This window comes from Trachypithecus francoisi, unplaced genomic scaffold (genome assembly GCF_009764315.1).
Source record: "Trachypithecus francoisi isolate TF-2019V2 unplaced genomic scaffold, Tfra_2.0 Lachesis_group17, whole genome shotgun sequence".
Lineage (NCBI taxonomy): Eukaryota > Metazoa > Chordata > Mammalia > Primates > Cercopithecidae > Trachypithecus > Trachypithecus francoisi.
The window spans coordinates 21,933,033-21,948,419 of record NW_022681462.1 but is presented as its reverse complement, the minus strand read 5'-3'; the positions used below and the strand labels follow the sequence as shown (position 1 = coordinate 21,948,419).

Sequence of the window (15,387 nt, the reverse complement as noted above, 5' to 3'; positions counted from 1 at the left end):
TGGCGTTGAGGTGGACAAGAAGAACTAACACTTTAATGGCTGAGAGCTCACCCATAGTGCCCCAGACGATGCAAGGCAGAAGCCCTTCCTCTGGAGCAGTGGGCATGAAGGGGCGAGTGCCTGTCCCCAGTGAGGTGGGACAGGTGAGGCTTGAAAGAAAAGTGGAGAGGGAGACGCACAAGGAGACCCCCCTCCTAGGGCAGGTTCTACAGCTGTGAACAGGGAGGTCATTTCCATAGAAGAGCCATAGGCTGGGAGAAACAGGCAGGTGCCGCAGCCCCTGGTCCTTTACTGGGCTGGCAAGTGCATTTCTCTCTCTGAATGATCCACAAAACAAGGAGTTTGGACAGAGCTTCGGCCCTCCCCACTTGAGGGCCCACCATGTGGACTGACAGGTCAGAGCGAGGGGTTCCCCCACTAAGCCCAGCAGGTCTGCAGACATATCTTCCATGAAGACACTGACCCACAGAAAGAGTATGGAAAGACCCAGAGAAGAAGAGAAAGCATTTAATGAAGCTTTGTTCTGCAGTGCCCTGGGGAGCACAGGAAGGGCTAACCATGTCTGACTTTTCCAGTAAGCATCAGGAACAGAAAAGATGGGGCGTTCAACAGACAATTCAAGGAGTTCAGCCTGACAGCGAACTTTTATTTGGGTCGGCTCTTAAAGATCACCTCATTCCACCCGACCTGTGCAAGACTTAGTGGAAAGCCTTTGGTCTCCACCTGGATGGCTCAGCTTTCAGAGAGTCCTGCCTGGACCACGAAAGCCCCTTGAGCCTCTGGCAACATCTCCCGGGAGCCCCAGTAAGCTTTGCAGTCAAGCACATCAGTGCCCATTCAGCCTGGAGAGGTGCAGCCTCCTGTGGGGTCGGCCCCACCTGCCAGGTTCAGAGCCTGGAGAAGAGGAGGAGGGAAGCAGAGAGGGATCGAGCAGGCAGGCAAGGGGTGAGGGAGGATTTGAAGAAGAGGAGAGAGAAATAGTGCACACGTGAGAGGGAGCAAAAGACCATCTGAGAGAGGGAGGCAGAGAGGAGCTCAGGGAGATTCTAAGGGAGTTATCTTGTAAATCTTTGCTCACTGTAGTGAGTCCCGCAGAGATTCCGATAAACCTCCCGCAGGGAGAGGTTGAGCTCCCAAACTCCCTCTCCCCCTGCGAATCACTGATCATGGAAAAAATCACGAAATTTGAAATCACTAGACCACCATAAAACACTTATTTCCTGTGATTCTTTGGGGCAGCAGTTCAGACTTTTTGGTCACAGGATGTCGCTGTTAAAAGTTATTGAGGGCCGGGCGCGGTGGCTCAAGCCTGTAATCCCAGCACTTTGGGAGGCCGAGACGAGCGGATCACGAGGTCAAGAGATCGAGACCATCCTGGCTAACACAGTGAAACCCCGTCTCTACTAAAAATACAAAAACTAGCCGGGCGAGGTGGCGGGCGCCTGTAGTCCCAGCTACTCAGGAGGCTGAGGCAAGAGAATGGCGTAAACCCGGGAGGCGGAGCTTGCAGTGAGCTGAGATCCGGCCACTGCACTCCAGTCCGGGCGACAGAGCGAGACTCTGCCTCAAAAAAAAAAAAAAAAAAGTTATTGAGGATGCCAAAGAGCTTCTACTTAGGTGGCCTGTATCCATGAATTTTTATGTTAGAAATTATAACTGAAGCATTTAAAAATAATTATTTAGTAGTTAATTTTAAAATCACAATAACAAGCCCAATAAATATTAACATAAGTGGTACATTTATAACAACAATAACAAAAAACTGTAACTTCCCAAGAAAGGAAAAGTGACACTTTAGATTTTTGCAAATCTCTTTAATGCCTGGCTTGATTCTCGTATCTATTAATACTTCAGCATTCAAACTGCTGAGATTCCTCTTTATGGTTGATGTCTATGAAGAAAATCCAGCCAGATATGTAGATGGAAAGGGAGGCCTATTATAATAAACTTTCAGGTAATTGTGAATATCCTTCTTTGATACTACATCAAAACTCAACAAGTATTAGTTCTTAACTTCTTAACAGTGAGTTGCAATGTGAAATCTGAAACTAGGCCAATGAACAGTTTGTACTCTGCTACATTAAAATTCATTGTTCTATCTTGCACTTTGAATGAATCTTTCACCCACGTATGATTCTGTAACAACTACACTGGTCATTTGGAAAATTTGTGTTCAATCAGTTATGTAGATCTTCCAGATGTTGACACATTTCATAATGCCCTAACAAAAAATTACACTCATTCATAATGTCACCATCAGCCTTCCGTAAGGAGGTAGGGTGATTGAGCAATCTGCCTGCTTTACAGCTTTCTGTCTTACAGCCTGTTTTTTTCAAGCTCTGTGTAGCAGGTGGTCACCTAGTGGGCTAAAACCAGTTCCTGACAGGCCCCAGGAACTTATAGATGAACCCCAGTGAACTTTCCCCATGACCACGCTAAAGCCTGCACTCCAGGAGACTTGTAACTTCATTACCATAACATGTGACCTATGTGCTGGCACCTGACTTACTGCATCTGTGCCACTGGGAACCCTCCTCTACATGCCATGATGCACCCTCTCCCCTCTCCGTTGCCCCATAGAACCCTCCTGTCACTTTCCCTCAGGGAGACACTGCTTTGTCCCGGTGCTCTGGCTTGTGACAAGTAATAAAACTCCTATTGATCAAAACCTGCATTCTCATGCAGAGTCGTTTGTTACTCCCCATGTGAACAAATCCGAGTTTTGGGGGAGTAACACTTTCAGTACTGGGAAGCTGGAAGTTACTTCTCAAAGTTTTCTAAACTCCAATTTCTGCTTGAAAGCTCAAATTTCTTTGATTGGCAGCAAGTGGTATTTCAAGCCATTTTCCTTGAAATGGCAGGCTTACTGTTTCATTTTTAAGAAAATATCTGCCCAATGCCCAGATCAAATAACTATAGTTTGTCAGTCATTCTTTAAAGTAAAAACAGGCCGGGCGCAGTGGCTCACACCTGTAATCCCAGCACTTTGGGAGGCCGAGACGGGTGGATCACGAGGTCGGGAGATCGAGACCATCCTGGCTAACACGGTGAAATCCCGTCTCTACTAAAAAATACAAAAAACTAGCCGGGCGAAGTGGCAGGTGCCTGTAGTCCCATCTACTCGGGAGGCTGAGGCAGGAGAATGGCGTGAACCTGGGAGGCGGAGCTTGCAGTGAGCTGAGATCCGGCCACTGCACTCCAGCCTGGGCGACAGAGCGAGACTCCGTCTCAAAAAAAAAAAAAAAAAAAAGTAAAAACAGTATTCCATGAAAAAAAAAAAAAAAGCAGCTAGTTCGGTTTGTCACTCAAGCAGTGAGTCCAGTGCTTTTCCTGGAGACAGTCATCACTTTGTGATGGGCAGCAGAGGTGCTCTATACATACTTCCCATTCCATCATACAGAACATTCTCAACACCTGTACAGGAGGATTCAAACTGATCCTTTTACTGCTTCATCAAGGACACTCTTGAACGAAACTGCCTTTTTATTTTTAATTGTAAGTGCATGCAATCTAAAAAACACAACAAGAAGCACAATTTAGTGCCAAGGCCTTTTTTTTTTTCCTTGAGATGGAGTCTCGCTCCAGTCACCCAGTCTGGAGTGCAGTGGTGTGATCTCGGCTCACTGCAACCCCCACCTCCCAGGTTCAAGCAATTCTCCTGCCTCAGCCTCCTGAGTAGCTGCGACTAGAAGTGCCCACCACCTAACTTGGCTAATTTTTGTATTTTTAGTAGAGACGGGGTTTCACCATGTCAGCCAGGCTGGTCTCAAATTCCTCAGCTCGGGTGGTCTGCCCACCTCAGCCACCCAGAGTACTGGGATTACAGGCGTGAGCCACCACACCCAGCCTGCCAAGGCCTTGATTAGTGTTAAGGTGCCAGTAGCATTAGCTGCCATTGCTGTTGTACCATCAGTACAAATGTCCAAACAGTGAAAAAGGCAGTTATTGTGAAGGAGTTTTGATCTTCTGACCTGTTCAAAGAATCTTGAGGATTCCCCCCAGATTCCATGTACACTTTAAGAACTTCTGAGGGACAGGTGAGGTCCTCACACTTGTAATCCCTGCAGTTTGGAAGGCTGAGGTGGGAGGATCACCTGAGGCCAGGAGTTCAAGACTAACCTGGGCAATATAGTGGGGCCCCATCTCTACAAAAAATTTTTAAAAATAGCCAGATGTAGTGGTGCATGTTGTGCCTGTGGTCCCAGCTACTCAAGATGCTGAGGTGGGAGGTTTGCTTGAGCCCAGGAGTTTGAGGCTGCAGTGAGCTGTGGTCATACCACTGCATTCCAACCTGGGCAACAGAGCAAGATCCTGTCTCTAAAAAATAAAATAATCTCTTAAGAAATGCATTTAACATTTTTGCCTCAATTTCCTCATAATAATACCTACCTTACAAGAAGTTGTTATGAAAATTACCAAGATAGAATGTTGAGGTGCCTGGCACATAGCATGCTGATTACATGTGAGTTTCCTTCCCCTGCCCTTCCCTCTGTGCCCACTCTGACGGATCTAGTGAACTCCTACTGCATCTTCAACACCTAGCACGGTTGTCTCTCCTCTGGTAAGACTCCCCTGACTCTCCCAAAAGAGGCAGCTGGTCTCTCTTTGGTGCTCCCTAACCAAGCTGTGACCACATGTGCAGCACAGCAGCATAGCAGCAGTGTTCGTCTAGCTCTGAACCCTCAACCGGGCTGGGAGTTTCTGGCGGCAAACACCATGCCTTACTCATGTTACTAACAGTAACCCTAGTCTATAGCGAGGTGGCCAGTAATCGGGTGCTGAGCGAATGGGTCCTTTTCTTTCCACCTTGACTGCAAGTTGACTTCCTCACGAGAGGATAGAAGCGCTGTTTGCAGGGAACGCCCCAAGACTTCATTCATGGTGTGGCTGTTTGTCAGCGGAGGGAGGATGAAAGGAGGCGTCATGTAGGGGAAGGGTCCTGGCTGAGCCACTTGGAATTCTCTGTGGCCCATGTTGGTGTGGCTCCAGCAGGAGTCAGACACACCGCTTGGGAGTCACTCGACTAACAGCCACCTTAGGGAAGACCTTAGGGAGGATTCATAACCTCCAGGCCTTGCTCCTCAGCAATCAATGGATCATAACAAAAGTGTCTGCTGCACAGGGTTCTGAGGAGGCCTGAGATGCAAGCTACGTGTCCACTTCCCCTCCCCTATCACAGATCAGCTTCCTGTGACCTACAGGAGTAACATGGAAAATTCCATCTTCAGCCTCTCCTGAGGTGCACACTTGGAAACTCATTTCCTGGTGCTCCAGGCTTCCTTAAGTGAGCAATATCTGTGTGCCAAGCCCTGTGCTAAATATCTTTTAATCATTTTCCACTTCCTACCTTCCCTGAAGATGAGGAGAATAAAAGCCCTCAGTGAGATTTCACTAAGTCCTGGTTAAAAGGGCCAACTCTGGGAACCCCTGGGTAACACAAAGGAAGGGGTCACTCATGGGTGCTGCAGCCCCAAAGAGGAGCAGGAAACAAATGAAACATTCACTCAGCACAATCACGTGATTTACAGACACCAAGAAAAGGGAAGGCACATTGATAATTAGGAAACAGTCGAGAAAATAGTTCCTCATCATGGATTTCGACCCGCCCTGTTCCTGATCACTAATTTTGGCCTTGAGAGATGTGGCTTTATGCATGTAATTTAGCAGAAGTTTAAGATACAGGAAAGCTCACAGCTTATGCGGGGTGAGGAAAGGGGGCCATGCCCTCTTCCCAAACTGCTCTGAGGAACTGGGGACCAGCAGCAGGTGTAAGAATCATTATGAAACCCCCAGGGTTCCTCTAGACTGAGTAACTCAGCCAATTACAAAAAGACAAATAGTGTATGATTCCATTTATATGAAGTACCTAGAGTAGTCAAAATCGGTCGGGCACGGTGGCTCACGCCTCTAATCCCAGCACTTTGGGAGGCGGATGCGGGCGGATCACCTGAGGTCAGGAGTTCGAGACCAGCCTGACCAACATGGAGAAACCCTGTCTCTACTAAAAATACAAAATTAGTTGGGCGTGGTGGCGCATGCCTGTAATCCTAGCTCCTGGGGAGACTGAGGGAGGAGAATCACTCAAACCCGGAAGGCAGAGGTTGTGGTGAGGCGAGATCGCACCATTGCACCCCAGCCTGGGCAACAAGAGCAAAGCTCTGTCTCAAAAAATAAAAAATAAATCATAGAGAAAGTAGAATTGTGATTACCAGGGACAGTGAGGGAGGGGAATAGGGAGTTAGCGTTCCATGGATACAGAGTTTTGTTTGGGGAGGATGACAAGTTCTGGAGATGGTGATAACTGCACAAAGATTAATGCCACAGAACTGTATACTTAAAAATGGCTAAGATGATGCATTTCATGTTATGTGCATTTTACCACAATTTTTTTTTAAGTCCAGGTGGGAAAGGGTGTGGACATAGATGGTGGGCCTGAGGTCTACCAGCCAGTATCAGCTTGGGGAATGGGAAGGAGGAGGAGCAGAAGAGGTCTCCCATGCTCGGATGTCCCTCCTAGAGAGGGGACAGAGAGAAGGAGAGAAGTTGCAGTGTCTCAGACTCCCAGTGAGAGAGACAGAGAGATAGCTGCATCTGCCCATGAGTCAGGCAACAGGAGTTACTCTCACAAGCTACAGGGGGCTTTGGATCCTGCAGCAGCCTGGATGCAGACTCTTGCTTTTCCCCCCAAATATTTATCGAGGGCTTACTTTGTGCAGGGCATTTCTTGACGGCCCCATTAGAATACTCATAAGACCAAGAAAGTGACAGAAATTCAAAGAATCAGCAGAAAACCCCAAGGCAGCAGCAAGTGAAAGAAGGAAAGATGGCCCTAGCCTGGGCTGAAGGAAGGGCCTGTATTACCTCTTGGTACAGACACCCCCAAACAAAAAGCACAGGTAGATGGTCATTCTGACACCTGCCCTGCCATGGTTTACACAGGTCTGGACACCCCAGGAACTGGGCAGCTGTCTCCCCTATCACCAGCAGAGCACTGCTCCTCTCCCCTCAACCACCCTCCACCCCATCTTTCTAAATCCTAGCTGGAACCACAGAAGTGGCCAAAAAGGGAGGGAGCCATGGTGAAATGCACTTCAAGAGAAGTAGTCTTAAAACTCAGAAGGCCAATTAGAACTGGGGAAGATATTTACATATAATTTTTACTTGCCAATTTAAAAAAAAAAACAGAACTGGGGAAGATATTAGAAACATCTATGACAAAAATGGTAACATTCTCAATATATAAAGAGCACTTGCAACTAATGAAGAAAAAGACAAACATGCCCCACCATGGGCAAATGAAAAAGTAATTCAGTAAGAATAAATACAAATAGATGATAACAATGAAGTATCACAAATAGTATTTGTACCTTTAGAACGTCTCAAAGATTTATAGGACAGTGCTTTGTGTTAGCAGGATTATTAGAAAAATAAGCCCTCATACTTGGCTGACAGGAGAATAAAGTTGGTACAGACTTTATTCAAAGTCTGTATCTTTATTCAATTTAGACTTTAAGAACAATTTGAGAAATGCAGCAATGCATTAAATCTGTCTATAACCTCTGACATAGCAATTTATCTTCTGGTATTTACCCAAAGGAAATAATTAAATATGTGGCCAAAGATTTAGTCACCAGAATGTGCCTCACAGTGACTGTATAATTTAAGCACTGGATATAAATATAAACATTTATATAACCTAAATAGTCATCAATAGGAGGTTGAGTAAATTAATGATGGTACATTCACATAATAAAATATTATGCAGACATTTTAAAAGGTTTTACAGAAGAATACTTACTGACATAAAAAAATGCCCCTTTTTAAAAATTAATTAATTAATTTTTTTGAGACAGAGTGTCATTCTGTCATCCAGGCTGGAGAGCAGTGGTGAGATCTCGGCTCACTGCAGCCTCCGCCTCCTGGGTTCAAGCAGTTCTTGTGCCTCTGCCCCCCGAAGTAGCTGGGATTACAGGCGCGCACCACCATGCCTATCTAATTTTTGTATTTTTTAGTAGACATGGGGTTTCACCCTGTTGGCTGGTCTCAAACTCCTGGCCTCAAGCAATCTGCCCACCTCAGCCTCCCAAAGTGCTGGGACTATAGGCGTGAGCCACCACACCCGGCCCCCTGGTTTATTTTTCAGCAAATGTGCAAACATTTGGGGGAAAAAATCTATGATGGGATTACTTCTAGAAAGAAAGAGTCTGGAGACTTCTGGTGGAGAAATGGGAATGACCAGGTGCTATTTCTTGACCTGTTTGACCTGGGTGATATCACACAGGTATTCTCTTCACACACATATTTACTCTCCACCATGGCATTATTACTATTTGGGCTGAATAACTCTGTGGTTGGTGTGGGGGACCTCCCCTTGCACTGTGGAATGTCTAGCAGCATCCCCGGCCTCTATCCTGTAAATACACACCCTGTGCCGCCAACCCCTGTGGCAACAACCCAAAATGTCTCCAGATATTGGCAAATGTCCTCTGAGGAAAAACTGCCCCCAGTTGAGAACTACTGTATTAAATCATATATTTATATCTTCTGTACTTTGCTTGCATGTTAAATTTCATAATTAAAATTTTTTTTAAAAGGGAAAAAAATCTTGGAGGAAACGTGTCAAATTGTTAACAAGTTAATTCAACATGGCATGATTTGGGGCTATTTTTTACTTTTGCCTCATGCCTTTCTGTAGTTTGTCATTTTTAACAGCAAGTACATATTATGTTTCTAAAAAGAAAACAGGCCAGGCGCAGTGGGTCATGCCTGTAATACAAGCACTCTGGAAGGCCAAGGCGGGTGGATTGCCTGATGTCAGGAGTTCAAGACCAGCCTGGGCAGCATGGTGAAACCCCTTCTCTACTAAAAAAAAAAAAGAAAAAAAAAATTAGCCAGGCATGGTTGCAGGTGCCTGTAATCCCAGCTACCCAGGAGGCTGAGGCAGGAGAATCACTTGAACCTGGGAAGCGGAGGTTGCAGTGAGCCGAGATCGTGCCATTGCACTCCAACCTGGGTAATAAGAGCGAAATTCAATTTCAAACAAAAAAAAAAAGAACAAGAAAGAAAGAAAGGAAAGAAGGAAGGAAGGAAGGGAGGGAGGGAGGGAGGGAGGGAGGGAGGGGGAAAGAAGGACATAAAGCTCTTTTCTTCTTCTTCTTCTTTTTTTTTTTTTGAGATGGAGTCTTGCTCTGTTGCCCAGGCTGGAGTGCAGTGGCGCAATCTCGGCTCACTGCAACCTCCCTCTCCCGGGTTCACGCTATTCTCCTGCCTCAGCCTCCTGAGCAGCTGGGACTACAGGCACCTGCCACTACGCCCAGCTAATTTTTTTGTATTTTTAGTAGAGACGGAGTTTCACCGTATTAGCCAGGATGGTCTTGATCTCCTCACCTCGTGATCCACCCACCTCAGCCTCCCAATGTACTGGGATTATAGGCGTGAGCTACCGCACCTGGCCGCTGTTTTCAATATTTTAAGTCATTTGTGATGTGTAAACAGCTAGGTTCAGAGAGTCTGGGGCCTTCAGCCCACTTTCCCTACACAGGTGAGTGAAGAGTGTTCCCTGAGGATAGGAATCCACCTCCAACTAGTTCTATAAGATCTCCCGACTCCTGTCCAAAATCTAGAGACCCCCAGGAGATAGAGAAGAGAAGAGGTGGGAGGGGGAGGCTGGAGGAGAAGACGCCCTGATAGGACTGACAGGATGAGGGAGAGGGAAGTGTCAGTAATGACTTCTGGGTTCCAGGCTGGTGACACAGGGCAGAAATTCACCATGTGGGGACACAGCAGATCCAGCCTTCAAGGAAATAAGATGTTTCAGCTTTAAAGTAGCAGGGATCTGGTTTTGTTCTTGCATGCATCCAAGCACCTAGAACAACAGCACCAGGCACATAGTAGGTACTCAGTAAATATTTGTTCAATGAGCTAAATGCATGAATAGAGGGATATAAATAATCACATTACGGAATGGAAAATGGGCAGGGCAGAAAAGAAGTACAGACGATTAAATACTATAGGAAATTAAGCTGCTCGTTCACACAATCAGTCAAAAATATCTACCACGGCCCAGTTACTCATGGTATTTTTAGTTAATGAATTAATTAATATAAAAAAAAAAGAATGAGCAGTATTCATTAGTAGCCTCTACTATTAATAGAGGTCCTTAGACGGGGAAGCCAAAAAATTGCCCTCAGAGTCCAGCCTCCCAGAGCTCATAGTCTATTTTGGGAGGCAGGTCCTGAAATTACATCCGAGACAGGGAACAACTGCAAGGAAAGTGCGGCCAGCCCAGCCCCATACATTTCAGGCTGCCTGTAGGAGCCAAACACACAGTGCAGGCTGGCTTCTCGGCAAGCGGGCCACTGTCCCATCTGTGCCATGAGAAGGTTGGGCTCAGTGCTTCTCAACCCTGATGCACATCCAAAACACCTGAAAATTTGTCAGAGACAAGACCTATGCCTGGGGCCCCACCGGAAGGGATTTGGCTTCAGAAAAGGCAGGCAGGGAGGTTGGCAGTGGTCTTTGGTAAAGCTCCCACACACAATGTTGACGTGCAGCCAGAGTTGAGTCCCCCCAGCCTACAATGCTTTGTAAGTTCAGTGTGTAAGTGTGAACTTACAATGCTTTGTAAGTTCATTCACACAATCAGTCAAAAATATGTACCACTAATAGGTTTCCCTCCTTAGGCATCAACTCAGCCCCAAACTCCATCGTGAATGCTCCCACCAGGGGGAGCACATTAATTTCACCTGCCACCACATCTCAGACCCATTTTCCCCAAGATGCGGTTCCAAAATAACCTGCATTGGGTATTTGTTAAATGCTGATTCTTAGGTCACCTTCCAGACCTGCTGCATCAGAACATCTTCAGATGGGGACTCTGGAATCTGTTTCTCAAACACATTCTACAAGTGATCCTCAAGAACAGTCAAGTGAGTGGACCATGTCCCAGACTGAGTGAAGCTCCCGGGCACACCTGGAGGATGGCTAGAGGCTGGGCCAGAAAGGGCACAAACACTAGAAAGCACCTACTTGTGCTCAGCACTGGGACAAACCAATGAACAAATAGGACAGGTCACTGCTCTCAAGGCACCCTGATGCCCTAAGCATGGAGCTGAGCACAGCCCAGTGGGGGCAAGGGTGTGAGCATCCCTAGCAAGGTGCTGCTGCTTGTCATCCAGAGAGGAGAGACTCATGACAGCCAGGGGAATCCTGGGTGTCCTCCTGGAGAAGGTGGCATTGCCCTGGGCTTTGAAACACAAATAGACTTGAAACAGCTGGATATGTTACATTCATTATATGGTATTTCTGTTTTCTGAGGAGATCACCAGTGCAAATAAATAGTAAGGCATTACAAAGAAGGAATACAGTGATCTGGGCGAGATAGCAGCTGCACGTGTTCGGGGTACTTGGGCCAGGGCAATAGTAAAGAGGGGCCTCAAGAGATTTGGTCATCTTCCCGACTCAAGGACAGTGCCCACTCCAAGCGCTGGTAGCTCCCTGCTGTGACCACTGACCTGAACACATTTAACTTCCCTGGGTTTCAATTTCCTTATTTGCAAAATGGAGACACCGGTAGCCACCACGGGACTGTTACAAGACAAGGGAAAGAGTTGTGAGCAGACCCAAAAGAGTGTTAGAGCATCCAGAGCCATATACTAATATGTGCCCTGCTCAGTGTCCTTAGGGAATTTATTTTCCAGACAATCGTGACCCTGCAATTTCTGCACAGCAAAGCCTTAGGTAGCATCTGATGGACGATGGAGAATGAAGGACTTTGTCTTGAAGTTGCTCTTGCATGGTGAACTCCCAGGCATGTCACCGATCAATGAAAATAGCGAAATTTTCTTCAACGTTTCAAATCACACTTTTCAAAAGAGGAATACATATAATTTGTCCCACAGCAAAGAATAAAAGCTACACATAGATCTCCCTTTGCCAAATCGTGTCTTTCACCTATCATTATTTTGGGGGTGCTTGGAGATATGATTCAGACCACGGATCAGACTTAAAAGAGCTCCCTTGGTGCCTCCACTGAAGGAGTCTTATGAGAACACCAGCCACTCTTCCCTCTTCATTTGACCATCTTTTCTGATACATGGATTTTTCTTATTCTTATTTTTATTATTGATTCCACAAAGCTACAGGGTATGGCTCCTGGCTAAGTGGAAACCCTCTCTCCTCTCCTTATTTATCTTTCTCTGCAGAACTGGAGTCCTGACTCACAGCTATTGTTCCATCTCTTAATTTTGACAGATCCTTCCTCTTCCCTTTCCCCTCCTGAGACACCCGCTCCCATGGGAATCAGTCTTGGAGGGACTGGGGGAGGAGGCTCAGGACGTCTGGTGAGAAGCAGAGTGTGTGTGTGTGATTTCTCTGCTGCCCCACACAGAGATACCTGTATCCACTCTAAGCACTACATGTAGGGGCTTAGCTTCTTGAATTTAGAGAAAATATCCTTGACATTCCTCAAAATTCCTTGTATCAAGGCCATTTCCATCCTATTCTGTTCCTTTTCCTACTGATTAAGACGGGGCAGATTCAATATAGCCAATGTTGGATAAAGATGGGTGAATGAATGAGTGAATGAATGAATGAATGAAAAAAGACAACTTTCAAAGCACATCATCTACACGCCCCGTTTTTCAGTGGCCCTGATTCCTCTCTACCTTCTGCACCCATCTTCCAACTTACCCTTATCCCCACTACCCAGTAAAAGCTCGGACTTTATTTCCTCTGGGTATCAGTCTTAGAAAAGTGATAACCGCTGACCTACGGCACTTTCGCTTTTCCAATTTTTCAAAGCCCTGTGGCATTTATTGTGCTCTGCTCATTTCTCCTCATCGCCCCCCTGCAGAAGTTGGAACTGGGATTACTGTCCCTGCCGACAAAGGGAGAAACTGTGGCCTGGACTAGGGTTAGCTCCCGAGCAGGGGCTGCAGACCCGCCAGTGAGCGCCGAGAGTCGGGTAGCACCCGAGGGTGGGCGCGGCGGCCACGGGGCTCTCACCTCGGAAAGTCAGGCTTGCGACAGGGTCGCTGCGCCGGTCCTTCTTCGCACTGGGGAGGTTGCTGGCCCTCACCAGCAGGCAGCACAGCATGGCTGGGCAGCCCGGGCGGCGCACAGGCGCGCAGTCAGGGCGGGAGCGGGAGCACCGGGGCCGAACACCCACCCAGCAAGCGCCCGGCTCCCAGGCAGCCGCGCCAAGAGAGCTGTAGCCTTCGCTGCTCCTCCGCGGAGAAGTGGCCAATGCCTGAGAGAGGCTGCAGGGAGGACACCCGACACTCACTGGGCGGACCCTCCCCTCCGGCCCCTACCCAGATCCGCCCTGCCCGCGGCGGGCGGGGAGGGACAGGGGTCAGACGGGCGCCTGTGGGGGCGCTGGTCCCTAGCTCCGCGGGTCCCAGCTACTGGCCAGGAACCAGGCGCCGCTGATGCGGGCGCGCAGCTCGGCCTCCGAGAGTGCACAAGGCGCCGAGGGGCCTGCTCCGCGGGAGCCTCCGGTGACCAAGGCTCCACACCAGCCAGGGCGCCCGGGCCTGGTGCGCACCGGTGCCGACCTGGCCGCCGCCCTGTGCGCTCGGCGAAGGGGTGAGAAGGAGGCAGGAGTGCAGGCGGAAGGAGTGGGCGATCAGAGGCGGGGACGAGTGTGTCTTCGGGGAAACCAAGTCCGAGGGCACGCTGAAGGGGGAGTATGCGCAGCGTGCCGTGCACCCCGAGCCCCTGGCCTCCCTGCCTCTCGCCTCTCTCCACCCGCCCCATGATCTGCGCCCAGGAGCCCGTCCTCTCCCCTCTGCAGGCTGCCGGGGCGGCCGTTTGGGTTTTCTGGGACCCCCAGGCCGGGAGACACTCCGAGGTTCGAGTCCCCGCCAACCCGCCTCGGAGCCTTCTCATCGGCTGTGTCGAGTCACTCATCTTTGGAGGCAGAGATCTGTATTCAAATCATACTGAGTTCCCTGGAGAACTAGGGTCCAGCTGCGGCCCATTCTGTCCCCTGCAAGTCCCCCATCCTCAACAATCTCTACACTCCCTAGTCTCCACAGTGGGAAAGCTGCTCAAGGTGTAAGCCTTGAACGGTGATAGTCGTTTCGCTTATTATGCCTGGTTCCTTTCCAGCCTATGAACTTCTTGACACAGGGGCCCTGGCTTTGCGCTTCTATCCCCCAGCACTCCAGCACCTAGCCCCGGCCACCGCACTGTCCGTCTTCCCACGGCCCAAGTCCTCACTAACCAATCTGTTCACTCAACCTAAATGCACTGCTGCGCAAAATCTCAACTCCCTTTCCCCTCTCTTATTTTGAGGGATTCAGCATTCTCACAGGGCTAAGCCATAACCCTGGCGAATCCAACTCAGCCTGCCCCCAACCATTGATGTGTTGGAGAGTAACACAGCCGGCCTCAGGGGTGCCTTTTGTAGTCATGACCCCTAACTCAAGTGAGTCCTCACTGCTGGGGGCAATCATACTATACATCTTGTCTCCCTCTCTCCCAGATGCCCCTAGAATACCCCATCGCCCAACCCCACTCTCAGTTTGCTTCCTCTTTAAGGAGCAGAGAACTTCCTCAGGCCCCCAGGCTCCTTCTAATGCCCTCGGCATCTGTGCCCAAATCCTGTGAGTTCTCTCCTGTTCTTAAGAATGAATCACCTGTACTCCCCACTGAGAACAACTGGACACTTGGACATAGACCCCATCCCCTCTCTCCCATTCAGTGGTGAGTCTGCAGTGATTCTCTTGCTCTCTTGCCTTACTAAGTACCCTTGTTTACCGGATCATCCCATCAGCACAAAAGTATGATGCTATTGCTCTCAAGAAAGCACACCCTTGACCCCACATCCCCTTCAGCTACTGGTCATTTCTCTCTTTTCACAACAATGCCCTTGGAAGGAGCTCTCCATACTTTCTGTCTCCAATCTCCCTCCTCCATTCTGTCTTGAACCCACCCAGTGACCCCTTCAACCCCACCAGGTCACCAAAACTGCAAATCCCCCTCCCCCTCTCCTTCAAAATATGTCCAAAATCCCACCATTTCTCACGATCTCCATTGTAACTGCCCCCAGTGGAAGCCTGTCATCCCTTGCCTGAGTCATTTAATGAACTCCATAGACTCCCTATGTGTCTCCTGCTCTGCCCTTGCCCCCACGGTCTATCCTCAATCCAATTCTCATGACCTGGTTTTACTCAAAGTCTTCTGATTTTGCTCCCATCTCACTCAGCACAAAACTCAAAGGCCTTATGTAACCTTAAAAGCCCTGGCTGACCTCGCTGACCTCCCCAGGACCCACGCTCCTTCAAGCGTACTAGCCTTCCAGCTGTTCCCCAGACAGGCCAGACCAGTGCCTCCCCAGGGTCTCTGCCAGCTGTTCCCTCTGGCTGGCATGTCTTCCCTTCC

General features: G+C 48.5%; 1 protein-coding gene across 20 annotated transcripts in view; it reads right to left on the bottom strand.

Moving 5' to 3' along the window:
* Positions 1-15,387, bottom strand: part of DYSF (dysferlin) — a 247,566-nt gene that overhangs the window by 220,587 nt on the left and 11,592 nt on the right. For 7 of the 20 annotated variants that reach the window (XM_033175055.1, XM_033175054.1, XM_033175057.1 and 4 more), the window contains exon 1: positions 13,006-13,234. The exons of 12 other annotated variants lie outside the window; for them this stretch is intronic. In XM_033175055.1, the coding sequence (XP_033030946.1) occupies positions 13,006-13,096 (91 nt within the window). In that variant the 5' untranslated portion in view covers positions 13,097-13,234. Of the gene's footprint in view, positions 1-13,005; positions 13,255-15,387 lie in introns of those variants that run through there. One more of the 20 variants, XM_033175052.1, reaches the window with a different exon arrangement.